Genomic DNA, 27,151 nt, shown 5'->3' with positions numbered 1-27,151 from the left:
CACACACCATATATAGTTACGATCTCTTTCCATTTTTTTTTTTTACCACAGACGCTACCTGATTCCTCTAAGTCAAAAACACAAGTACATGCATGCAGAGTTGCAGTGGAAAACCTATTTGCCACAGCATCACGGGCACATTCTTAATGAATACGGGAGTTGGGATGTTGTGGTGAAGTTGCATAAGATATTGATGAGGCCAAATTTGGAGTATTATTTGTAGTTCTGGTCACCTACCTACAAGAAAGATGTCAATATGGCTGAGAAAATTTACAAAGATATTGCCAGGACTTGAGAACTTGAGTTATAGGGAAAGGTTGAATAGATTATGACTTTTTCCTCTGGAGTGCAGGAGAATGAGGGGAGATTTAATAGAGGGGCTAAATGATAAAAATTACAAAATCATGAAGTGCTAAATGCTCATTTCACTCACCTTAATGCTGAACTGACTCCACAACCTGTAGTCTCACTTTCAAGGACTTCACAATTCAGGTTTTCAGTGTTAGTTAGTTAGTTAGTTATTATATGCCCATTGGTTGTTTTGTCAGTCATTGTTATTTATAGTTTTTCATAAGTTCTATTGTATTTTTTAATTTTCCTGTAAATGCCTGCAAGAAAACGAACCTCAGAGTAGTTTATGGTGATATATGCATACCTCGATAATAAATTTACTTTGAACTTTGAAATGAAATGCAAGCAGGATTTCTCCACTGAGGTTAGTTGAGACTAGAACTAGAGGTCAGAGGTTTAGGGTTAAAGGCAAAATATTTAAGGGAAACCTGAGGGGGAATTTCTTCACTCAGGGTGGTGACAGTGTAGAACAAGCTGCCAGTAGAAGTGTGGATGCAGGTTCAATTGCGACGCAGGAGATGGTTGGATAAGTATACAGATGGGGGGTATGGATGACTAAGGTCCATGTATGAGTGGGTGGGACTAAGCAGAGTAACAGCTTGGCATGGACGAGCTGGGCCAAACAGCCAGTTTCTGTGCTGTAATGCATTAGCATCAGAGACACAACTCTCACAAGAAAGGGGAAGGATGAAGGTGGGGGAGAAGGGGATCAGAGGTTTAGCAAACATGGAGCATGCTGAAGGGGAAGGATGAAGGTGGGGGAGAAGGGGATCAGAGGTTTAGCAAACATGGAGCATGCTGAAGGAGAAGAGAACCTTGGACAGGAAGAACCAAGAGGGGTCGATGGGAGTGTGAATGATCAGGTAGGAGGATGAGGGAGAAGCACCGGGATCAGTCCCAAGAGCACATGCACGCACGTGAGAGAGGCCACATAGGCACACAAGAGTGTATAAATATGTAAGAATATATGCTAACAGTGCCTTCATACATGTAGGCATTAATATCCGTGCAGCAAAGTCTGGTCTCTTTAGAACTGCTTGCCACTGGATCCATCCCTTGAGATAGCTGGTGTGCAACCGCTGACTCAGGTTAACCAGAAATCATTCACAGGCTCCACTCCCACGGCACAGAAATGGAAATGCACAGAGCAAGAAACTCCTTTGCTCACATACCTGACAAAATTCTCATCACCGTTAATTCCTGGCCTGGTCTGAAAGACTGGTACCCAAGCTCCAAAAGGGCCTCCTGAACCTCTGGCGGAGTAGCTGACAGGGAGAGTAAGACGCATCGTTAAACCGAAAGGAACCCAAATTCTTAACATAGTGGATACCGGTTAATTGGGACACATCAGGACCAGCACATTTGGCCCAATTAAGTACTGCCCCAATTAGCTAAAGTTTCATGGAAATAGTTAAAGAGATATAAAAAAGACAAAGTACCATTTAACTGAGTAACAAATTACGCATTTAAATGAAATACATAACAAATTAGAACACTACCAATACTACTGGTGGTAGTCCATCGTATCTAACGATGACAGGAAACCTGTGCTGGAGAGTTTTTAAAGTGTAAAAGCAATTAGACCGGGGAACTTCATTCTCTACACCTCAGAGGTCTGGGTCCAGTGTTACGAGTGTCACAACTCTGGTCTTCCCTGGTTACTGTGGATGGTTACAGTCCACGGAGCGTTGCAAAACCACCTTCCTGGCTATTGGATCTCACTGTAGATCTCATCTACCCAGTCTGCTGGAACTGACTTCACATGCAAGGACAGGTGTGTCCCTATCTCACTGTGGTTTGAGACCTGCCGGCTACTCTCACCCGGTTTAGCCCGCCTGTCAAAGCAGTATACCGGACTGCGGCCACTGTCTCATGCTTGGAGCCACAGGTGGGAACTGAAAGTTCAGTGGGGACTAAAGGTAGCATTCAAGATGATTGTCGATACCTTCAAATTCTTCAGAGATCTTAACCTCTTGAAGTAGAGAAATCATTTCATTTTCACTCTCAGCTGTTTCTGGCATCTCCAAGCCTCAATACTTGAAACCGCAGTGAGCAGAACAGTTCTGAATTGTCTTCCTGCTTATTTCTCACCGTCAGTGACAAAAATCACTGCTTTTTGAACACAAACACACACAACTGACGCTATTTAAAAAACTGTTAGCTTCAAGCACAGTGTAGCTTCTACAGGCTACACAAGTGTGGGCAACTGACACTAGTCAGAACCTGTTATGCAAATCTCTTGCTCCAATTAAGTGGCATACTGTCCTAAATAAATGAAGGAATCCCGGCAATTTTCTTGATTTGTTTTTGTTAAGAGTTGTCCCAAATAAACGTCTGTACCAATTAGTCAATGGCCTAATTAACTGGAATCCACTGTATTAGATCATCAGACCATAAGATATAGCGGCCGAAGTAGGCCACTCGGCCCATCGAGTCTGCTCTGCCATTCAATCATGGGCTGTTCCAATTCTTCCAGTCATCCCCACTCCCCTGCCTTCACCCCATACCATTTGATGCCCTGGCTAATCAAGAACCTATCTATCTCTGCCTTAAATACACCCAATGACTTGCCCTCCACAGCCGCTCACAGCAATAAATTCCACAGATATACCACCCTCTGACTAAAGTAATTTCTACGCATCTCCGTTCTAAATAGACATCCTTCAATCCTGAAGTCGTCCTGGCCCCTTGTCCTAGAATCCTCTACCATGGGAAATAACTGTCAGCTGTCACTCAAGCTAGTAGGTTTTAGACAACACGCACCAAACCAAACTTGCTATCTGTGTTGAGAGATGCCAGTTAAAAAGATATAAATTAAAAGGTCAGTAATTACAAAGTGTGATCAAGGCTTGTAACATTGTGTAGCAGTTGTAGCTCAGAAATTCTGGACAGTAACTCTGGTATACGATCCGTGATCACTCAACGCACTAGTTCTCAACATGGGCCATATGGCCCTCTGGGGACCATGCCAGATTTCACAGGGGCCATGATTAAAAAACAAGAAACTGGGGCCACAGGAGTTTCTGAATGGGCCATGATAAGATTACTGTTTTAATGAAATATTACTAAAATATATAAATAAAAAAGAAATTAATATAGACTGTAATGTAATTTAATTGGAACCCTGAATGAAATGAATGGAAAATACGCTAGATGATGCAAATAAGGCAGTAAAACGGGTGGGTGTGGGTGTGCGTGTGTGTGTGTGTGCGTACGCATGCACATTTCCCATTCCCATTCGGATATGTACATATATGGCCTCCTCTACTGCCACGATGAGGCTAAACTCAGGTTGGAGGAGCAACATCTCATATACCCTCTGGGTAGTCTCCAGCCCCTTGATATGAACATTGAATTCTCCAACTTCCGGTAATTCTCGCCCCCTCCCCCAGCTGCCTAACACCCCCCTCATGGTTCCGCCGCCTTTTACTACCCATTGTGCTTTCCCCTATTCCTTCTTCACCTTTCCTGCCTATTCCCTCCCTGCTTCAGCTCCTCCACCCCTTTATCTTTCCCCTTACTGGTTTTCACCTGGCACCTACCAGCCTTCTCCTTCCCACCCTCCCCCCACCTTCTTTATAGCAGCGGTCCCCAACCACCAGGCCGCAAAGCATGTGCTACTGGGCCGTGAGGAAACGATATGATTTGGCGATATGGGTCAGCTGCACCTTTCCTCATTCCCTGTCACGCCCACTGTTGAGCTTGAACGCACACGAGGTCATTACCCGCGCGTCATCCATGTCAGCGCAGGAAGAAGATCAACTCCTCGAGCTTGCAAATGATGGTGGGCTGAAAAGTATGTTTGACATAACATCTCTGCCGGCATTCTGGATCAAAGTCAAGGCTAAATATCCTGAGACGGCCACAAAAGCACTGAAAACGTTGCTTCCATTTCCAACATATCTCTGCAATGAATGCAACGAAAACTAAATTGCGGAATAGACTGGACATCTGGAACCCCCTTCGAGTATCGCTGTCTCCCATCACCTCTCTATAGGACTGTGTTGTTGCAGGAAAACAAGCCCAGGACTCCTACTGATGCAGCGATATTGGTGTGTTGCAATGATTTTATATGTTCATACGGGGAAAATATGTGCTGCGTGTTTAATATCCAAACGTTACTTAAAATGTGATGAAGCTATTGACTTATAAGTGATTTATATAACCATATAACAATTACAGCACGGAAACAGGCCATCTTGGCCCTTCTAGTCTGTGCCGAACGCTACTCTCACCTAGTCCCACCGACCTGCACTCAGCCCATAACCCTCCATTCCTTTCCTGTCCATATACCTATCCAATTTTTATTTAAATGATAATATTGAACCTGCCTCTACCACTTCTACTAGAAGTTCGTTCAACACTTACTTCCAGCTCCCCTGATAATTGACTTATCACTATATTTATGCAAGGAAAATATGCAGTGTGTTTAATATTAAATTCGTTAGATAAACCCTTTTAGAAATGAAATTGAGTGTATTACCCACTTATCATCTATATTCCAGTCGTAATTAACACCCCCCAGAACAGACTCGCCAAAAACGATTTGTAGAAAGAAATCAGCACGTACACCCATGAGCAAATCACGCATGCGCACTGGTGCCCGCGCAAGGCTTCATGGTCATGGTAGTCTTTCTCGGGGTAAACACAGCGTACTTGACTGCTACTCTTGTCCATTGGCAATCCTACACCCCCCCCCCCCCCCCCCGGGGTCCGCCGGTCCACAAAAACATTGTCAATAATAAACCGGTCCGCAGTGCAAAAAAGGTTGGAGACCCCTGGTTTATAGGGCCTCTGCCCCTTCCCTCTTCAGTCCTGACGAAGGGCTCCGGCCCGAAACATTGACTGATTGTTTTCATGGATGCTGCCTGACCTGCTGAGTTCCTCCAGGGTGTTGTGAGTGTTGCTTTGACCCCAGCAGCGGCAGAGTATTTTGTGTTAACGCGTGTCAATTAATTGTAGGAAAAATACACCTGTATCTGGAAGATCCAGCTGCTGGTGAGTCAGTATCCTGGCAAAAATTACACCACAAAGACAAAAGAATGCTTCAAGCAACTCCGCAAAAGGGTTATTGAAAAGCACTAGTCAGGAGATGGGTACAAGATCATTTCCAAGTCACTGAATATCCCTTGGAGTACAGTTAAGTCAATCATCAGGAAATGGGAAGAATACGGCACAGCTGTAAATCTGCCTAGAGCAGGCTATCCTCAAAAACTGAGTGACCGTGCAAGAAGGGGACTAGTGAGGGAGGCCACCAAAGAGACCGTTGACAGCTCTGGAGGAATTACAAGATTCAGTGGCCGACATGGGAGAGACTGTGCATACAACAACTGTTGCCCAGGTACTTCATCAGTTGCAGCTTTACAGGAGAGTGGCAAAGAGAAAGCCACTCTTGAAAAAAAGCTCACTTGAAATCTCAGCTAGAATTTGCCTGAAGGCTTGTGGGAAACTCTGAAGTCACCTGAAAGAAGGTTCTGTGGTGTGACAATATCCTGAGTTATCATTATGGACTGTGCCTTTAAAAAGAGAGAGAGTGAGCGTGCAGCTGTACAGCACCAACAGCTTGTTACAGAGAGAGAGAGAGGGGCTAAGACTGCTCACAGTTTGTTTGGGATTTATGCAAGGACACTGCCAGCTTCTGAGTTCCTACAGAGAGAGAGAGAGAGAGAGGTGGAGCTACATGATGGACAGCTGGTGTTCAGCATAACAGTATTTAAACTAGCATAGTTGCTTGTTTCAGAGGACACACTAAGGTGTGGTGAAATTACCATTATCCTGTTCAGGTGCCCACGGGTGTGGGACTGAGGATCGATTAAGAGGAATCAATCTGTGATTACTAGTGCGTGACAGAATGACCCTGTGGAGTCTACCAGTGTGTCTAACCCTTGCCTGGGTTGGTAGATTATCACTTGAAGTCAGCACTCTTAAGTTGGTCAAGTTTGGCTAGCTTGGAAGTTTCGGAGGACATGGGCCATGAGCAGAAAAAAGGTTGAGAACCACTAGTTTAATGTCATTTCCAGTACACAAGTGTAAAGGAGAATAAAATAATTGTTATTCCTAATCTGATGCAGCACAAAACAAAAAAACACAATGAGATAAAGAACACAATAGTAAAACCACAATAAATATAAATACATAAGATAGCATATATACATAGGTTGAATTTATGTCCAAAAGTGATGCTAAGCATAGCAGTACCTGTCCATAAGTGACTTTCACAGAAAATGATAAAGTAGTGGTAGTTGGGAGTGTGGTGGGATGGGTTAGTGGGTGGAGGTGTCAATCAGCCTTGCTTCTTGGGGAAAGTAACTGGTTTTCAGTCTGGTTTATAAGTTCTCAGGTTGTTTCCAAGTTACCTGTATGTTTTCACATATTAAAAAAAAAATCAAATATCTTGCTCCCCAGCTGAAAATCATAGAGACTCCATATAATGACATAGTTACAAGATATAAAATGCATGGGGAATTAACAGATGTCAAATAATGAGACGGAATTTCTGCAAATTGGCCCTTTGGCCCATTAAGTCTGCGCCAATTATAACTAATCATAAGACCATAACACCATGACATAGGAGCAGTATTAGGCCATTCGGCCCATCGAGTCTGCTCTGTCATTTCATCATGGCTGATTTATTATCCCTCTCAACCACATTCTCCTGCCTTCTTCCTATAACTTTTGACGTCCAACTAACCAAGAACATATCAACCTCCATTTTAAATATACCCAATAACTTGGCCTCCACAGCTGTCTAGAGCAATGAATTCCTCAGATTCACCACCCTCTGGCTAAAGAAATTCCTCCCCATATCTGTTCTAAATGGATATCCCTCTGTTGTGAGACTGTAGGCCCCCACTACAGGAAACATCCTCTCCACGTCCATTCTATCTAGGCCTTTCAATATTCAATAGGTTTTAATAAGATCCCCCCCCCCCCATTCTTCTAAACTCCAGCAAGTACAGGCCCAGAGCCATCAAACACTCCTCATACATTAACCCTTTCATTCCCCGGATCATCTTCATGAACATTCTCTGGACCCGCTCCAAATAAGGGGCCCAAAGCTGCTCATAATACTCCGTGTATTTATTCCTTCACACTAATCCCATTTATCCTTCTCACATTCTCATCAATTCCTCCCAGATTCTACCACTCACCTGCACACTTTTATAGGCATCCATTAGTCTCATGAGACCATGGATTTGCGCCTTGGAAGGTTTCCAGGGCGCAGGCCTGGGCAAGGTTGTATGGAAGACTGGCAGTTGCCCATGCTGGGAGTCTCCCCTCTCCACGACACCAATGTTGTCTAAGGGAAGGGCACTAGGACTGACAGCTTGGCACTGGTGTCGTCGCAGAGCAATGTGTGATTAAGTGCCTTGCTCAAGGACACAACACGCAGCCTCAGCTGAGGCTCGAACTAGCAACCTTCAGATCACCAGACCGACGCCTTAACCATTTGGCCACGCGCCAACACAACTCACAGCATCCAATTAACCTACCTATGGGGGATGGGGGGGGAGGGAGAGTGGGTGCATGGCAGCTAGCAGTTAGCATATTGATTTACAGTGCCAGTGATCAGCGATCCAGTTCAATTCCAAATGCTGTCTTTAAGGAGTTTGTAAAGACATACGGGTTAAGGTTAGTAAGTTTGTGGGCATGCTATGTTGGACCTTGACATAAACAACGCATTTTATTGTATGCCTTGATATACACGTGACCAAAAAAAACCTAATCTTCACCAACCACATCTTTGGGATAATCATTTGAATAAAACACATACAGTCACAAAGCAAATGTGCAAAGTTCACACAGACAGCACTCCAAATCACGATTGATCCCATGTCTCTGGCACTGTAAAGTTGTGGTTTTATTAGCTGTGCCACTCTGCCACCCAACCTTAGGAGCTCCTGAGGTGGGGATTGGCCAGCACTGCAGTTAGTTCTCACAAAAGTTCAAGAGACGCCTCCATTTATAAAAGCAAGCTGAAGGGAAGGCAGCTGGGGAGTGCTGTGTAGTTAATATTTCAGTAATAGTTGAGTAATCTTGTAATTGTCTTCTCCAGGAAACAGAGCCCACCTCTGCACTTAAGCTGCTGCTGTTAGTGGAACAAGTCAGATTCACATTCCCAGCTCTTTTGTTTTTCTTCCAATTAATCTAATGTTTTGAAGTTATTAAACATAACAGTGGCAATAAGGTATTTTAAAAACAAGCCTGAGATGGCTAGCGGCCTGTTGAAGTTCAGCGAGGTTCATGCGTATCACATTGTAGCATGATGACGTGTGCAATTCGCACATTAACCCATAATGAATTATTTAAATGAAGAAGAAAGCTTAATCAACCAAAAAAAAAAATATATATATATATATATATATATATACACACACGTATATATATACACACACACACACACACACACACACACACACGCGATTACTCAAATATTACAGAGTGAGTGGATACAACAGCACTGAGTTATGGTCTGTAGCGTGGGAAGGGTTGGAAAGAGAACTGCAGCAATTGGAAGCTGACACTCTCCATATTTCTGGTTGAAGAAGTGAGACCAACTATTTCTCCCAGCACAGCCTGCCTACAAACTCCAGACTAATCTTTCAGAGCAAATCTACTACTTAACCTTGCTCAGTCAGTGACAACATCAGGATTTAGTCCCTGAGCTTCCTATGCTTTAGGAAGTGGATTTTGAATTTAAAATAAACAGAATTAATAAGACAGAAACAAATGTTTGAAACAATTGCAGTTAAATAATAAACATGAGATTCTGGAAATCTAGAGTAACACAAACAAAATGCCAGAGGAACCTCACAGATCAGGCAGCATCAGTGGAAGGGAATAAACAGTCAGCATTTCAGGCTGAGAGCCTTCATCAGGTGAGTTGGGGGTGTGTAACACTATTAAAGCTTCAGCTGTGAGGTCAGGGTTCAATTCCTGCGCCGTCTGTACAGAGTTTGTACGTTTTCCTCCTGGTGCTCCAGTTTCTTTTCACATTCCAAAGAGATATGGTTAGGGTTAGTGAGTTCTGGGCACTGGCAAGTGAAGCATGGCAAACCTTGCAAGCTGCCCAGCACAATCCTCACTGATTTGATTAAATGCAAACAATGCATTTCAGTGTTCAACATACTTGTGACAAATAAAGCCTATAAATCAAAAGGTACTTTTATTGTAGTTTGTTGATGCTTTGGAAGGAGTTGAGGGAAGATTCCCTCATCAGAATTTAACCAGTATCTTCATTAAATGATATAGCGATAGCTCCAGTCTGAATTACTATTGCATAACTTAAAGGCATCTGTTAGTCTTGCGAGACCATGGATCTGCGCCTGGAAAGTCTTCACTCAAGGTTGTATGGAGGACCAGCGGCTGTCCATGCTGCAAGTCTCCCCCCTCCACGACACTGATGTTGTCCAAGGGAAGGGCATTAGGACCCATACAGCTTGGCACCAGTGTCATCGCAGAGCAATGTGTGATTAAGTGCCTTGCTCAAGGACACAACACGTCCCCTCGGCTGGGGCTCAAACTCACGACCTTCAGGTCGCTAGTCCAATGCCTTAACCACTTGGCCACATGCCCACACATTGCATAACTATTGAATGTAATATCCTGGGCACATTGAAACCAACACTAGCCATCACACAAATAAGTCAGGCAGAGTGTATAATTCAGCGTTAGGATTTTCCACATTTATACAAGGTTCATAGGCACCATCCGGTAAGGAATTTACAGGGTAGGGCTTGTACAATGAATGGAGGAGCCTTGGGGAGTGTTATGGAACAGGGGAACCAAGGTGTGCAAGTGCATAGTTCACTGAAAGCAGCATCATAAATCGAAGGGGTGGTCTGGTACACTGGCCTTCATCAGCCTGGGCAAAGAGAATAGGAGCTGGAAAATTAAGTTGCAGCTGTACAAGACACTTGGAACATTGTGTACATTTTCAGCCTGTTATAGGTAAATTGTTATTAAATCAGAAAGATGCTGAAAAGATCTACCACGATATTGTCTGGACTTGGGAGCCTAAATTACAAGGAGAGGTTGAGTAGACCGGAACCTGGAACTTTGAAGATTGAAGGGTAAACTGATAGATCGTGAGGGGCACAGGCAGAGTGAAAGCACATAGTCTTTTTTCCAAGAGAGAGTGGCGGGGTGCTAAACACAAGAGGGCATAGGTTTAAGATTAGAGGCGAGGGGTTTAAAAGGGACATCAGGGCCCACTTCTTCACACAAAGGGTGGTGCCTATTTGGAATGAGCTGCCAGAAATAACGGTTGAGGCAGGGTACATAAGCAATGTTTAAAAGCTATTGAGATTAGTATAGGAGTTTAGAGGGCTATGGGCCACACCTTGGCAGATGGGACAGGTTGGGCAAAAGGGACTGCTTCCATGCCATACAATTCTATACCTCATTTAGATGACATACCTATAACATTTCCATCGTCTCCAAGATTGTACAAAGGTTCCACAGCTGGTGGAGCTTCCGACTGTTCGAATGAGGGATGAATGGTGTTCAAGATTACCCCAGCGGCTGGCTCCTCTGGAGTAGAGAAACCTGCAACGAAAATGTAACTTATACTCATGCCCGCGTCACAGCTTAATGACAAAGTTTCTACATTAGGCAAAAACGGAATACGTTGGAAACACACAGCAGGTCTGGTAGCACCTGTGGAAAGGGAGACAAGGTTAAAATGGAAACACAAGAGACAAGATGCTGGAATCTGGAGCAACAAACAGAACATTACAGCATAGTACAGGCCCTTCAGACCACAATATCATGCTGACCCTTTAATCTACTCTAGGTAAAGCTAATTCTTCCCTCCTACGTATTCCTCCAAAGATGTTGCTCCTCCAACCTGAGTGTGGCCTCATCGCGGTAGTAGAGGAGGCCTTGGACTGACATATCGGAGTGGGAATAGGAAGTAGAATTAAAATGGGTGCCACTTTTTCTGGCAGATAGAGCATAGGTGCTCGGTAGAGTGGCCTCCCTATCTCCGTCGGGTCTCACTAATATACAGAGGCCACACCAGGGCACCAGATACAGTAGGTGACCCCAACAGACACACAGGTGAGGTGTTGCCTCACCTGGAAGGACTGTTTGGAGTCCCTGAATGGTTGTGCGGGAGGAGGCCTGAAGGCAAGTGTGAAACTTGTTCTGTTTACAAGGATAAGTGCCAGGAGGGATATCATTATTTAACAATGCTTAATTTGGATTTTGGGTTTTGCCAAAACTAATTGAGTCTTGATCTTATAACAAGCTTGATCCAAATATTAATAAGAAACTAATTTAACATGCAAGGTAAGAATGATTGCCATTAACATCAGGGCAGGGGTACAGAGGGTCCAGTGAGATGGAGGAACTGAGGGAAATACATGTTAGTAGGGAAGTGGTGTTAGGTAAATTGAAGGGATTAAAGGCACATAAATCCCCAGGGCCAGATGGTCTGCATCCCAGAGTGCTTAAGGAAGTAGCCCAAGAAATAGTGGATGCATAAATGATAATTTTTCAAAACTCTTTAGATTCTGGACTAGTTCCTGAGGATTGGAGGGTGGCTAATGTAACCCCACTTTTTAAAAAAGGAGGGAGAGAGAAATCGGGGAATTATAGACTGGTTAGCCTAACATAGGTGGTGGGGAAAATGCTAGAGTCAGTTATCAAAGATGTGATAACAGCACATTTGGAAAGCGGTGAAATCATCGGACCAAGTCAGCATGGATTTGTGAAAGGAAAATCATGTCTGACGAATCTCATAGAACTTTTTGAGGATGTAACTAGTAGAGTGGATAGGGGAGAACCAGTGGATGTGGTATATTTGGATTTTCAAAAGACTTTTGACAAGGTCCCACACAGGAGATTAGTGTGCAAACTTAAAGCACACGGTATTGGGGGTAAGGTATTGATGTGGATAGAGAATTGGTTGGCAGACAGGAAGCAAAGAGTGGGAATAAACGGGACCTTTTCAGAATGGCAGGCAGTGACTAGTGGGGTACTGCAAGGCTCAGTGCTGGGACCCCAGTTGCTTACAATATATATTAATGACTTGGATGAGGGAATTAAATGCAGCATCTCCAAGTTTGTGGACGACACGAAGCTGGGCGGCAGTGTTAGCTGTGAGGAGGATGCTAAGAGGATGCAAGGTGACTTGGATAGGTTGGGTGAGTGGGCAAATTCATGGCAGATGCAATTTAATGTGGATAAATGTGAGGTTATCCACTTTAGTGGCAAAAAGAGGAAAACAGATTATTATCTGAATGGTGGCCGATTAGGGAAAGGGGAGGTGCAACGAGACCTGGGTGTCATTATACACCAGTCATTGAAAGTGGGCATGCAGGTACAGCAGGTGGTGAAAAAGGCGAATGGTATGCTAGCATTCATAGCAAGAGGATTCGAGTACAGGAGCAGGGAGGTACTACTGCAGTTGTACAAGGCCTTGGTGAGACCACACCTGGAGTACTGTGTGCAGTTTTCGGTCCCCTAATCCGAGGAAAGACATGCTTGCCATAGAGGGAGTACAAAGAAGGTTCACCAGATTGATTCCTGGGAGGGCAGGACTTTCATATGATGAAAGACTGGATCGACTAGGCTTATACTCATTGGAATTTAGAAGATTGAGGGAGGATCTTATTGAAATGTATAAAATCCTAAAGGGATTGGACAGGCTAGATGCAGAAAGATTGTTCCCGATGTTGGGGAAGTCCAGAACGAGGAGTCACAGTTTGAGGATAAAGGGGAAGCCTTTTAGGACCGAGATTAGGAAAAACTTCTTCACACAGAGAGTGGTGAATCTGTGGAATTCTCTGCCACAGGAAACAGTTGAGGCCAGTTCATTGGCTATATTTAAGAGGGAGTTAGATATGGCCCTTGTTACTAAAGGGATCAGGGGGTATGGAGGGAAGGCTGGTACAGGGTTCTGAGTTGGATGATCAACCGTGATCATACTGAATGGTGGTGCAGGCTCGAAGGGCCGAATGGCCTACTCCTGCACCTACTTTCTATGTTTCTACATCAGAAAGCATCAATAAAATTCAGCTCTGTCCTCTGAGGGAAAGTCATTCCACTAATGGGAATTGAATGTACATAGAAAGCAAAATGGCTGAGCTTGTGGGAGGACAATCATCAAAAGTGTAGAAACTAATTCATCAATATTACAAACTTATCCAGGCTACAACATGAAGACTATTGCTAAACTAGCGAGTCAGGGGAAGGACTTATCCTTCCCGAATCCTTTCCTAATCAGGAGTTTAACAGAATACTGACAATTTGCCTTGATTAGCACAGTTCCAATAACACTCAAGCACTGAGCACTCTTTCAGACAAAGCAGCTGTCTTGAATGATATGATATCAACAGCTTCCACAAGTAGTGGGCAACAGTGTTAGTGTTTACTACCTGCCAAGTGAAACTTTGATGCCTCATATCATGTAACATCTCTCGTCCACAATCTCTGCTAGCAAGCAACAGAACAGTCTCAGGTGTTTTCGAATATCATGACCTGCTATTTTCTTCAAATACCACACGCCATCTTTGGGTTGGAAATAGTTGCCATTCTAATCCTGCAATTCCTCACTCGATAGCACTCTGCCCATACTTTATCAGAAAGACTGCTTCGCCACCTTTCTCTTTCACATTGGCTGGACAGATTGAATATTTCTTCAGGTACTTTGTCCACTTCATAAGTCTAAAGGGAAGTGCCTGGAGAAATGGAAGACAAGGACATTTTTCTGTAACTTGCACAATTCAGCACAGTGAACCAGCAATGTTTGCTGAACTGAAGTGGGTAAGATTACAAAGTACGGTATTCAGCTTGAACCAGCTAGGAGGTTAAAAGACTCAAAATTTTAAAAAAATGAATTCAACAGATTTATTTCTACCTCACAAGGAATTCTGCAGATGCTGGAAATTCAAGCAACACACATCAAAGTTGCTGGTGAACGCAGCAGGCCAGGTAGCGTCTCTAGGAAGAGGTACAGTCGACATTTCAGGCCGAGACCCTTCGTCAAGACTAACTGAAGAAAGAGCTAGTAAGTGATTTGAAAGTGGGAGGGGGTGGGGGAGATCCAAAATGATAGGAGAAGACAGGAGGGGGAGGGATGGAGCCAAGAGCTGGACAGGTGATTGGCAAAAGGGATACGAGAGGATCATGGGACAGGAGGCCCAGAGAGAAGGAAAAGGGGGAGGGGGGGAAAAAACCCAGAGGATGGGCAAGGGGTATAGTCAGAGGGACAGAGGGAGAAAAAGGAGAGAGAGAGAAAGAATGAGTGTATATAAATAAATAATGGATGGGGTACGAGGGGGAAGTGGGGCATTAGCGGAAGTTAGAGAAGTCAATGTTCATGCCATCAGGTTGGAGGCTACCCAGACAGAATATGAGGTGTTGTTCCTCCAACCTGAGTGTGGCTTCATCTTTACAGTAGAAGAGGCCGTGGATAGACATATCAGAATGGGAATGGGATGTGGAATTAAAATGTGTGGCCACTGGGAGATCCTGCTTTCTCTGGCAGACAGAGCGTAGGTGTTCAGCAAAACGATCTCCCAGTCTGCGTCGGGTCTCGCCAATATATAGAAGGCCACATTGGCAGCACCGGACGCAATATATCACCCCAGCCGACTCACAGGTGAAGTGTCGCCTCACCTGGAAGGACTGTCTGGGGTCCTGAATGATGGTGAGGGAGGAAGTGTAAGGGCATGTGTAGCACTTGTTCCGCTTACAAGGATAAGTGCCAGGAGGGAGATCAGTGGGGAGGGATGGGGGAGGACGAATGGACAAGGGAGTCTCGTAGGGAGCGATCCCTGCGGAAAGCACAGAGAGGTGGGGAGGGAAAGATGTGCTTAGTGGTGGGATCCCGTTGGAGGTGGCGGAAGTTACGGAGAATAATATGTTGGACCCGGAGGCTGGTGGGGTGGTAGGTGAGGACCGGGGAACCCTATTCCTAGTGGGGTGACGGGAGGATGGAGTGAGAGCAGATGTGCGTGAAATGGAGGAGATGCGTTTGACAGGAGAGTTGATGGTGGAGGAAGGGAAGCCCCTTTCTTTAAAAAAGGAGGACATCTCCTTCGTCCTGGAATGAAAAGCCTCATCCTGAGAGCAGATGCGGCGGAGATGGAGGAATTGCGAGAAGGGGATGGCATTTTTGCAAGAGACAGGGTGAGAACAGGAATAGTCCAGATAGCTGTGAGTCAGTAGGCTTATAGTAGACATCAGTCGATAAGCTGTCTCCAGAGATAGAGACAGAAAGATCTAGAAAGGGGAGGGAAGTGTCGGAAATGGACCAGGTAAACTTGAGGGCAGGGTGAAAGTTGGAGGCAAAGTTAATGAAGTCAATGAGCTCAGCATGCATGCAGGAAACAGCGCCAATGCAGCGAAGGAAAAGGTAGCTTCCAACCTGATGGCATGAACATTGACTTCTCAAACTTCCGCTAATGCCCCACCTCCCCCTCGTACCCCATCCGTTGTTTATTTATATACACACATTCTTTCTCTCTCTCCTTTTTCTCCCTCTGTCCCTCTGACTATACCCCTTGCCCATCCTCTGGGTTCCCCCCCCCCACCTTTTCCTTCTCCCTGGGCCTCCTGTCCCATGATTCCAGAGATGAGGGGGTTAGATTATGAGGAGAGATTGAGTTGCCTAGGACTGTACTCGCTGGAATTCAGAAGAGTGGGAGGAGATCATATAGAAACATATAAAATTACGAAAGGGATAGATAAGATAAAGGCAGGAAAGTTGTTTCCACTGGCAGGTGAGGCTAGAACTAGAGGACATGGCCTCAAGATTTGCGGGAGTAGATTTAGGCCGGAGATGAGGAGGAACTGATTTTCCCAGAGAGTGGTGAATCTGTGGAATTCTCTGCCCAATGAAGCAGAGCAGGCTGCCTCAGTAAATGCAGTTAAGACAATTTTGGATAGATTTTTGAATAGTAGGGGAATGAAGGGTTATGGGGAAAAGGCAGGTAGGTGGAGATGAGTCCATGGCCAGATCAGCCATGATCTTATTGAATGGCGGAGCAGGCTCGATGGGTCAGATGGCCGACTCCTGCTCCTATATCTTATGGAACTGTGGCGGCACAATAGCGTAGTGGTTAGCACAATACTTTACAGCACCAGTGTTTATCATGAGGGTTCATTTCCCGTCACCGTCTGTAAGTTCTCCCCATGACAGCGTATGTTTCATCCCATGGTAGGGTTAGTGAGTTGCGGGCACACTATGGTGGCACCAGAAGCGTGGCGACACTGGCAGACTGTCCCAGCACGATTTGTGTTTGTCATGGACACAAATAATGCATTTCAGTTTCGATGCACATGTGACAAATAAAACAAATCTTAATAAAAACAGAGCAGATACTGAAAGTCCCGGAGATGTTTCCATTAGGATGAAACCCTAAGATCTGAGGGCACAGCATCGAAATTAAGGGACTAAGATGAGAAGGAACTTCTTCAGCCAGAGGGAGGTGAATCTGTGGAAGTTGTTGCCACACATAGCTGTGGAGACCAAGTCACTGGGTGGAATTAAGGCAGAGATTGATAGGTTTTTGACTGGTAAGGTGGGGATACGAATTGACAATAAACTGGACTGTTCAAAGGACACTGAGGCTGTCTTCAAGAAGGGTCAGAGCCGTCTCTATTTCCTGAGGAGACTGAGGTCCTTTAACATCTGCCGGACGATGCTGAGGATGTTCTACGAGTCTGTGGTGGCCAGTGCTATCATGTTTGCTGCGGTGTGCTGGGGCAGCAGGCTGAGGGTAGCAGACACCAACAGAATCAACAAACTCATTCGTCAGGCCAGTGATGTTGTGGGGATGGAACTGGACTCTCTCATGGTGGGGTCTGAAAAGAGGATGCTGTCTAAGTTGCATGCCATCTCAGAAAAATGTTTCCCATCGACTACATAATGTACTGGTTGGGCGCAGGAGTACATTCAGCCAGAGACTCATTCCAAGAAGATGCAACACTGAGTGTCATAGAAAGTCATTCCTGCCTGTGGCCATCAAACTTTACAACTCCTCCCTTGGAGGGTCAGACACCCTGAGCCAATAGGCTGGTCCTGGACTTATTTCCATCTGGCATAATTTACATATTATTATTTAATTATTTATGGTTTTATATTGCTATATTTATATTCTATTCTTGGTTGGTGCAACAGTAACGAAACCCAATTTCCCTCAGAATCAATAAAGTATGTCTATCTATCTATCTAAGTGATACAGGGAGAAGGCATGAGAATGAGTTCGAAAAAAAAATCAGCCATGATTGAATGGCAGAGCAGACCTGACAGGCCGAATAGTCTGATCTGCTCCTAGACCTAATTGATCTTACTAATATTACCAAAGCTTACCTGCCCTCTCCATAAATGGAACCTACCTCGGATTTTTGATTAAATAGAAATATCAACCATTTTTCCGAAGAATGCAGGGGATCTCATTGAAACCCACTGAATATTGAAAGGACCAGATTGGGTGAATGTGGAGAGGATATCTCCTGTGGTGGGGGTATCCAAAACTAGAGGGCACAGCCTCAAAATTGAGGAGCAATCTTTTCGAACAAAGGTAAAAAGGAATTTATTTTAGTCAGAGAGTAGTGAATCTGTGGAATGCTCTGTCATAGACTGTGGTGGAGGCCAAGTCCATGGGTATATTTAATGCAGAAGTTGATAGTTTCCCAATCGATCAGGGCATCAAAGGATATGGTGAGAAGACAGGTGTATGGGGTTGAGTTGGACCTGGGATTAGCCATGATGGAATGGCAGAACAGACTCGATGGGCTGAATGGCCTAATTCTGCTCCTACGTCTTATGGTCTTTTACAGGATAACCAACCTTACACTTCATCAATTATAAGCAATTAATGTGTGCCGTTGATAAAAGGTTAGCTGATTAAAAATTAGCTTCATTTGTCACTCGTACATCAAAACATACAATAAAACGTGCTGTTTGTGTCAATGGACAACATAGTCCGAGGACTGTGCTGGAGACAGCCTGCAAGTGTCGCAACACTACCAGCATCAACATAACATGCTCAAAACTTACTAACCCTAACCCATACGTCTTTGGAATGTGGGAGGAAATGGGAGCACCCAGAGAAACCCAAGCAGTCATGGAGAGAATGTACAAACAGCTTACAGAGAGTAGCAGGAATTGAAACCACACCGCTGGCACTGTAAAGCATTACGCTAACAAGGCAGCCCACTGTCATATCAGTGAATTAGTTCATCTCTTTCCATTCCATGCACAGCTCATGTAGTCTCCTAAGCTATTATCTCTTTTCCTTCATGTCTGCTGACTCAACATAATAAAAAAAGGCATTTTTCTGAGCAAAAGAATAGCGATCTTTCAAATGCATTCTTACCTTTAGTTGTGGATGTCATACGAGCCACTTCCTCTAGAGTTGGCAGCGGAGAACTGTCATCATCCAGTACCTCAGCGGTCTCCACCTTCTCCTTGGATACTGCTCCCAACCCAGTGTTATGCCCTGAGGGAACAAGTGATGTAACTAAGGTCATTTGGCTATAACCATGTTGGCCTGGGGATTCTAAGGCACTCTCAACCCAATCCAGAGCAACACTCACAAAATGCTGGAGGGACCCAGCAGGTCAGGTAGCATCTATGGAAAAGTCAACTGTCAATGTTTCAGGCCGAGACTTTTCAACAGAACTGGAAAGGAAGAGGGAAGGTACCAGAATAAGAAGGTAGTGGCGAAGGAGGATAAGCTGGTAAGTGATGGATGAGACCAGGTGGATGGGAGAGGGGTGATAAAGTGAGAAGCTGGGAGGGTATAAGTGAAAGAGGTAAAGGACTGAAGAAGGAATATGATAGCAAGTTAGTAGACTACGGGAGAAAGGACGAAGGGCATCAGAGGGAAGTAATGGGCAGGTGAGAAGGGAAGGGGGTGACAGGGGAGCCAGAATGAGAAATGGAAAAAGGGAGAAGGGGAAAAGGGAGAAATTACCAAAAGTTACAGAAACATGTTCATGCTGTCAGGTTGGAGGCAACCCAGCCAGAATAGGTGGTGTTGCTCTTCCAACCTAAGAATGCCTCATCATGGACCGACATATCATAATGGGAATGGCAACAGAATTAAAATAAGTGGCCAACACGAAATTCCACCTTTTGTGTCAGAAAAAGTGAAAGTGCATCTGCATAATCTCATGTGCTCAACTCAATATAGGCAGTCTCAAAATGAAACTATGCACAAGTTAATATTAAATTTAGATTCTCATTCAGAAACGTCATTCACCTCCCCACTTTCCAGAACATCCTCAACAAGGTGGCATCCATTATTACGGACCCTCACCATCCGACACATCCCCTCTTCTTATCACTACCACCATGGACATACAAGACCCAGAAGACCCACACTCAATATTTTAGGAACAGCTTCTCCTCTCTGCAATCAAATGACTGAATCGAACATGAGAAATTCTGCAGATACTGGAAGTGCAAAGCAACACACACAAAATGCTGGAAGAACTCAGCAGGTCAGGCTGCATCTATGGAAAAGAATAAACAATCGATGTTTTGGGCCATTAGACACTAGACACTAGAATACTACAGCACAGCCCAGGCCCTTCGGCCCTCGATGTTGAGCCGACCCATATATTCCTTAAAAAAACTACTAAACCCACACTACCCCGTAACCCTCTATTTTTCTTTCATCCATGTGCCTGTCCAAGAGGCTCTTAAATATCCCTAATGTTTTAGCCTCCACCACCATCCCTGGCAAGTCATTCCAGGCACCCACAACCCTCTGTGTAAAAAACTTACCCCTGATGTCTCCCCTAAACTTCCCTCCCTTAACTTTGTTCATATGCTCTCTGGTGTTTGCTTTTCATGCCCTGGGAAACAAGTACTGGCTATCCACCCTACCTATGCCTCTCATTATCTTGTAGACCTCTATCAAGTCCCCTCTGATCCTTCTACACTCCAAAGAGAAAAGTCCCAGCTCTGCTAACCTTGCCTCATAAGACTTGTTTTCCAATCCAGGCAACACCCTTCATCAGGCCTCACAGTTACTAAACAGTCAGTGAACGCTACCCAGCTACTCCTCTTTTACGCTGTTTAATTTTTATTGCAATTTCTTGTGTCTTGCACCATACTGCTACCACAAAACAAAACATACATCAGCTATAATCATTCCAATTCTGATTCACTTCACCATTAGAAGAGCCGCCTCAGCGGCGACGGGTGCATGAAATATGACCAACACAAGTTACAGGAACAATCAATATGTTTATTAACAAGTGGTTTCGAGGGAGAAGCACTAGATCACATTTTAACTGCTGTTGTTTGGCAGAATTCAAGCCTGGCTTGTGGAAGAGGTAACAGAAGGGGAAAACAGTAACAGATAATCAATTTCTTCAATTGATCCCTCTTCCTCCTCCCTGAGACGCTGCACCAAGCAGGGAGGAATCAGATCCCATTTTATATTTTGCAGATCACCTTTGATGATATTCTGAACATAATCAGAGTGGGCACTTCGGCCCATGATGTCTGTGCCAACCAATATGCCAAAGTAAACTAATCCCATCTGCCTTCACATTTACGAGGATTTTGCCAGGACTAGAGAGCTCGAGTTATAGGGAGAGGATGGCCAGACTGGGTCTTTATTCCTTGGAATGTAGGAGAATAAGGGGTGACATAGATAAGGTGAAGGTAACAATCTTTTCCTCAGAGTAGGGCAGACCAAAACTAGGGGACAATGACTTAGAGTGAGAGAGAAAAGATTTAAAAAGTGGCCAAAGGGGCTCATTTACACAGAGGGTGGTGAGTATATGGAATGAGCTGCCAAAGGAAGTACAATCGGGAGGTACAATAGAATTACTTAAGAAGCACAGATCCAAGGAGGGGCGAGCTTGAAGGGTTACAGGCCGAATGCAAGAAACTGGGAGTAACTGGCTGGTCCCAGTGGTCAGCATGTCCTAATTGGGCTGAGAGCCCTGTATCAGTGCTGTATTGCTCTCTGACTAGACATAGTCCATATCCTTCTGTTCTCTGCCTGTTCTTGTGCTTGTCTAAAAGCCTCTTAATCATTGCTATCATGTATGCCTCCACTACTTCCCTTGGCAGCTAAACCAGAGGACTAGCAGGAACAGGGAGGGGAGTTCCAGAATCGAGTAAAATACACTAAATGTTTAATGCCTGCTACATCCCCCTGCCGTTTCCTTGAATCCTTGCTGCAGACTGCGGTCTTCCCACACCCCCTTAATTAATGGAGGCACAAGAAATACTGCAGATGCTGGAAATCTCAAGCACCATACACAAAATACTGGAGGAACTCAGCAGGTCGGGCAGCATCTATGGAAGAAAGGGAAGGGTCTTTGCACCGAACACAGTATATTACCTCTACAGACTCACAGGTGAAATGACAGTGAAGCGGCTGTGATCTTTCACTGATTCTATTATGGTTTTTGTATTTACTGAGTATGTCTGGAGGAAACTAAGTCTCAAGATTGTATCTGGTGACATATATGTACTTCCATAATAAATTTACTTTGAACATTGTACTTCTTATAGAATTGCTTTTATACTTATTGTGTTATTTTAACTGTGTTTTTAGACCGCATCGGATCTGAAGTAATGAACACTTTGTTCTCCCCTACACTTGTGTACTGAGGCATGACAAGGAATAATTTTCAGTCTAGTACTTGCAGTGAAATCAAAAATTCTAAAATGGAAAAAAGTAATGAGTGCGTCTACCTACCCTGAGCCCTGCAGTCCTTTGCCCAATGGCCTGTTGCTCCACAGCGGAAACACGTGTCACCATTCCGACTCAATCGTCTTCCACCACCAAAACGTTCTCCTTTCATCTGGAATTTCTGCTTCCAGGCCTGTGGAAGTCCACAGCATGCACAAGGTGTTAGTGGGTGAATTACAGTGGAACACAAAACTCTCTCACATAGAATTCTGTTCCTATGGTCTTATATTGAATATACTTAAAGCAGTGGAGGACTTTCTTTAGCTAGAGGGTGCTGAATCTGTGGAATTCATTGCCACAGGCGATTGTGAACGGCAAGTCACTGGGTATATTTAAAACAGAGGTTGTTAGGCTCTTGATTAGTCAGGGTGTTAGAAGTTACTGGGAGAAGGCAGGAGAATGGGGTTGAGAGAGATAACAAATCAACCAAGATGTTATGGCAGAACAGACTCAATGAGCCAAATGCACTAATTCTGCTCCTATGTCGTGTGGTCTTAAGTAGTGTGACTGGCTGGTTGATTGTCGGCATGGACTCAGAGGGCAGAAGGGCTTTTTTGTGCTGCATTTCCTTATGACTGATGTGACGGGATCCCGAATTATCCCTCATGAACTGTGCTTTTTAAAAAGAGAGAGAAAGAGTGAGAGAGAGAGAGGGGGGGGGGAAGAGAGGGAGAGAGAGAGAGAGAGTGAGAGAGTGAGTGAGAGAGAGAGAGAGTGAGAGAGTGAGAGAGAGAGAGAGAGAGAGAGTGAGAGAGAGAGTGAGTGAGTGAGAGAGAGAGAGAGAGAGAGGCGCAAAGACTGCTCTGCAGCGTGTTTACACTTCTGCAAGGACACTGCCAGCTTCTAAGTTCCTACAGAGAGAGAAGGGAGGAGCTACTTGATGGACAGCTGGTGTTCAGCACAACAGTATTTAAACCAGCGTAACAGCTTGTTTCACACAGAGGACACGCAGACGCACAAGGGTGTGGTGAAGTTACCACTATCCCGTCCAGGTGCCCACGAGTGTGGGACTGAGGATCGATACTGAGGGATCGATCTGTGACTATTAGTGCATGAAAGAGCAACCTTGTGGAGTCTACTAGTGTGTCTAACCCTCGCCTGGGTTGGTAGACTATCACTTGAAGACGGGGCTCTTAAGTTGGTCAAGTCTGCCTAACTTGGAAGTTTTGGAGGACAACGGGAAGATCGACGGCATCAGCTCCCCTGAAGAACTAAACACCTCTCTCTCCATCACTACTCAACTCAATACCACGAACTGAACTGAACTTTACTCATCATCCTAAGACTGTATCCATTTACCCCTAGACTTGAAGAAGCTTGGTTTGTTATATATAAAATTATTGCTAACCTGTTTGATATATCTGAATTTATATTACTGTATTGCGTAGTTACTAATAAATACCATTAGTTAATAGCAATACCAGACTCCAAAGTGTTTTCCATCTCTGCTGGTTCTTTAACCCGTCACGGGGTACGTGACACTGATACAAATGGCAAAACGGTTTGTTTAAAGCCAAACATTTATGTATCCAATTAATAGCTCCTGTATACATTTCAATAACGTAATTCACTAAATCTCACCTTGCCCAAAGAAAGATAGACCCCATTACAGTCTGTTTGGAACATTTAACAAACATTGTCCTGTATAACATCGTAGACGCAAAGGGAGATAGAGCATAGAAACAGCATCAAGTCCACCCTGTCAATGAGCATCAGGTTTTCAAAATTCTGGTAGTGTTTCCCCTCTACCCCATCCTACAGTCTGGCTCCCCTCTTATCTCTTCTCACCACCCCCTGATGCCCCTTCTCCTTCCCATTCTCGCATGATCCACTCTCTCCTATCAGATTCCTTCATCTCCATCCCTTTACTGCCATCATTCCAGCGACCCAATCAGCAGCGGGAGCAGCGCACAGCGAGGAGGTTTCTCGCGGGTTGGCGACGCTCATTTAAAAGGACAGCTTCGCGGTAGTTGGGTGTCATTCCAGTGGCTCAATCTGCAGAGTAAGAGGCTTTGGAGTGTCAGGCCTTGGCTCAGAAGAGGTGTTGGCTCTGGGTAAGTTTCTGTTCAGTTTCCCTTTTTCCTTACTGCGTCAGGGGTACTTAGTGTAGTTTAACTGGCAGTGGTGTGTTCTTCATGCTGGATGTTGGAACTACATTTGTACGAAATGCATCCAGCTGCAGCTCCTTGAAGACCACGTTAGGGATCTGGAGCAGCAGCTGGATGACCTTTGGCATTGTTCGGAGTTGCAGGGAAGTAGTCACCCCTAAGTTGCAGGAGGCAGGTAGCTGGGTGACTGGTCAGGAAAGGAATGGGAAGGTGAATAGGAAGTTAGTGCAGAGACCCCCTTTGGCCATTCCCTTTCAATAGTAAGTATGCTGTTTTGGACACTGTTGTGGGGGATGACCTCCCAGGGGACTACCACAGAGACCTGGTCACTGGCACTGAGCATGAGTCCGTGCTGCAGAAGGGAAAGAGGGAGAAGAGGGGAGCAGTAGTGATAGGGGACTCAATAGTCAGCAGAACACACAGGAGATTATGTGGATGTGAATGGGACACCCAGATGGTTGTTGTCTCCCAGGTGCCAGGGTCAGGGGTGTCTCAGATCACGATCACAGTATTTTGAAGGAGGAGGGAGAGCAGCCAGATGTCTTGGTATGTATTGGTACCAATAACCTAGGAAGGAAAAGCAAAGAGGTCCTGAAGAGAGAATTTGGAGAGCTGGGCAGAAAGCTGAGAAGCAGGACCTCCAGGATAACAATTTTCTGGACTGCTGCCTGCATCACGCGCCAGAGAGGGTAGAAACAGGATGATTTGGTAGATAAATGTGTGGCTAAGAAGTTGGTGCAGGGGGCAGGGCTTCAGGTTCTGGGGGAGCTATGACCTGTACAAAAGGAACGGGTTGCATCTAAAGCCGAGGGGGACCAATATTTCAGCGGGCAGGTTTGAAAAAGCTGTTTGGGAGGATTTAAACTAATTTGGCAGGGTGATGGGAACCAGAGTGAAAGGACTCAGGATAGGATGGATGGTAAAAGAGCAAAGATAGCGTGCAGTCACACTGTCAGGAAGGGCAGGCAGATGATAAGACAAAACTGAAGTCTGCAGGGTGAGTATCAGTGCATTAGGGATGCAGAGTCAAGAAGGGTAGCATGTACAGTACTCAAAGTGTTATATCTCAATGCACGGAGGATAACGAATAAGGTGGATGATCTTGTTGCACTTTTACAGATTGTCAGGTATGACGTTGTGGCCATCAATGATTTGTGGCTGAAGGATGAATGTAGTTGGGAACTGTATGTCCAAGGTCACACATTGTACCTCCCAGCTTCTCACTTCATCCCCCTCCCCCATCCACCTGGCTTCACCCACCACCTGTCAGCTTGTACTCCTCCAACCTGCTCCAGCTTCTTATTCTGCCTTCTGTCCCTTTCCTTCCCAGTGTTAATGAAGGGCTATCGCCCGAAATGTCAACTGTTTATTCCCCTCTGTAAATCCTGCCTGACTTGTTGAGTTCCTCCAACATTTTATGCTCAAGATTTCTAACATCTGCAGAACTTCTTGTGTTTATCAAGTCCACCCCGACCTTCAGTCATCCATTTACAGAAATTCTATTTTTTAATCTCTGCACATGTCCATCAACTTCCCGTAAGCTGTATGACTTGTCTAAGTTCCCTCAGATTATGCCAGCCATATACACACTAGGGGCAATTTACAACAGCCAATTAACCCACCAACCTGCAAGTCTTTGGAACAAGGGAAGGGAACCAGAGTAGCCAGAGGAAGCCTAAACAGTCACAGGGAGAACTTGCAAACTCCACATGGACAGAACCATAGGCAGGATTGAACCAGAGTATCTACGGCAATGAGGCAGCAGTTACACTATTTGTATAAGTGTATTCTGCAGCTCTCCAAAGGAAACTAAAACGTTATAGCTGTAAACTTGAAAAGCAGAACAAAAAATTGCATTTCCAAATCGTATTATTTCCAATTTATGTAAAGAAATTATCCATAAGAACCGTTTCAAGATTAAACAACAACTAAAGTACCCGACTTGTGCATATTAAACACTTAGCTCAACACTATACAGATTCCGCAACCCATGCACTCAATTTCAAGAACTCTGCAACTCATGTTCTCAGAACTATTTATTTGTTGATCGATTGATTGTATTTGCAGTTTGTCTTCTTATGCACATTGGTTGTTTTCAGTCTTTGCATGTAGTTTTTCATTGACTCTATTGTATTTTATTTTACTGTGAGTGCCCACAAGAAAATGAACCTCAGTACAGTATGTATATGGTGACATATACAGGATGTACTTAGATAAGAAATTTATTTGGAACTTTTTTAAAATACCTATGTAAACTTTATTTTTATGCAAAGAACAAAAGCCAAAATTTACAAAAATAACCTTTTTAAAAAATAAATTTATTTGGAACTTTGAACTCTTCTGCCCCAACACTCATTAAAGCACTGTACCTGTTTGCGAAGAAATGTTCCTCTTAACACACCGCCCCTAATGTGTGATTTCTTCTTCAAGTTGATCTTCACAAAGTTTCCATCCTTTTTAGGAGGTGCGACCCTGGATAAACATAAATAAAAATTTCCATAAATTGAGCAAAATGTTATGCCCGTTGATAATTCAGTCATATGTTAACATTCGGGATAAAACATTGAAGCTAGTATCACTACCTTATTTTTTTTAAAGAGATACAGCACAGTAACAGATCCAAGCCACTGAATTACACCCATGTGACTAATTAACCTACTAACTTGTACGTGTTTGAAATATGGGAGGAAACCGGAGCACCCAGAGGAAACCCATGCGGTCACAGGGAGAACATACAAACTCTTTACAGAGAGCAGTTGATGTTGAATTCAGGTCACTAATGCCGTAATAGCGTTACGCTAACCACTACACTACCGTGCTGACTGACACTGTGTCAGATACTTTCAGCAATTAGATTTCAAGTTTCCACTGAGTGAACCACAGGATGATGTCTTACTTGTGAAACCATCAGCTCAAAAAGCAACAGATTTCATCCCTAATGCTCTTGTTCCCTTCTACTGATGTTAATGGTTCTACAAGTTCATAAAATCTGGGGCACTCTAGAAATGAGAAACA

General features: G+C 44.4%; 1 protein-coding gene across 2 annotated transcripts in view; it reads right to left on the bottom strand.

Moving 5' to 3' along the window:
- recql4 (RecQ helicase-like 4) overlaps positions 1–27,151 on the bottom strand; it is a 108,908-nt gene that overhangs the window by 43,813 nt on the left and 37,944 nt on the right. For both annotated transcript variants that reach the window (XM_072254242.1, XM_072254243.1), the window contains exons 7-11: positions 26,506–26,608; positions 22,035–22,161; positions 18,684–18,806; positions 10,771–10,899; positions 1,524–1,616 (exon numbers count right to left, since the gene is read on the bottom strand). In XM_072254242.1, coding sequence (XP_072110343.1) covers positions 1,524–1,616; positions 10,771–10,899; positions 18,684–18,806; positions 22,035–22,161; positions 26,506–26,608 — 575 coding nt within the window. The remainder of the gene's footprint in view (positions 1–1,523; positions 1,617–10,770; positions 10,900–18,683; positions 18,807–22,034; positions 22,162–26,505; positions 26,609–27,151) is intronic.

This window comes from Mobula birostris, chromosome 3, assembly GCF_030028105.1.
Source record: "Mobula birostris isolate sMobBir1 chromosome 3, sMobBir1.hap1, whole genome shotgun sequence".
In the NCBI taxonomy this organism is placed as follows: domain Eukaryota; kingdom Metazoa; phylum Chordata; class Chondrichthyes; order Myliobatiformes; family Myliobatidae; genus Mobula; species Mobula birostris.
Note: the sequence above shows the minus strand (reverse complement) of the source record. Positions and strands in the feature narration are given on the sequence as shown.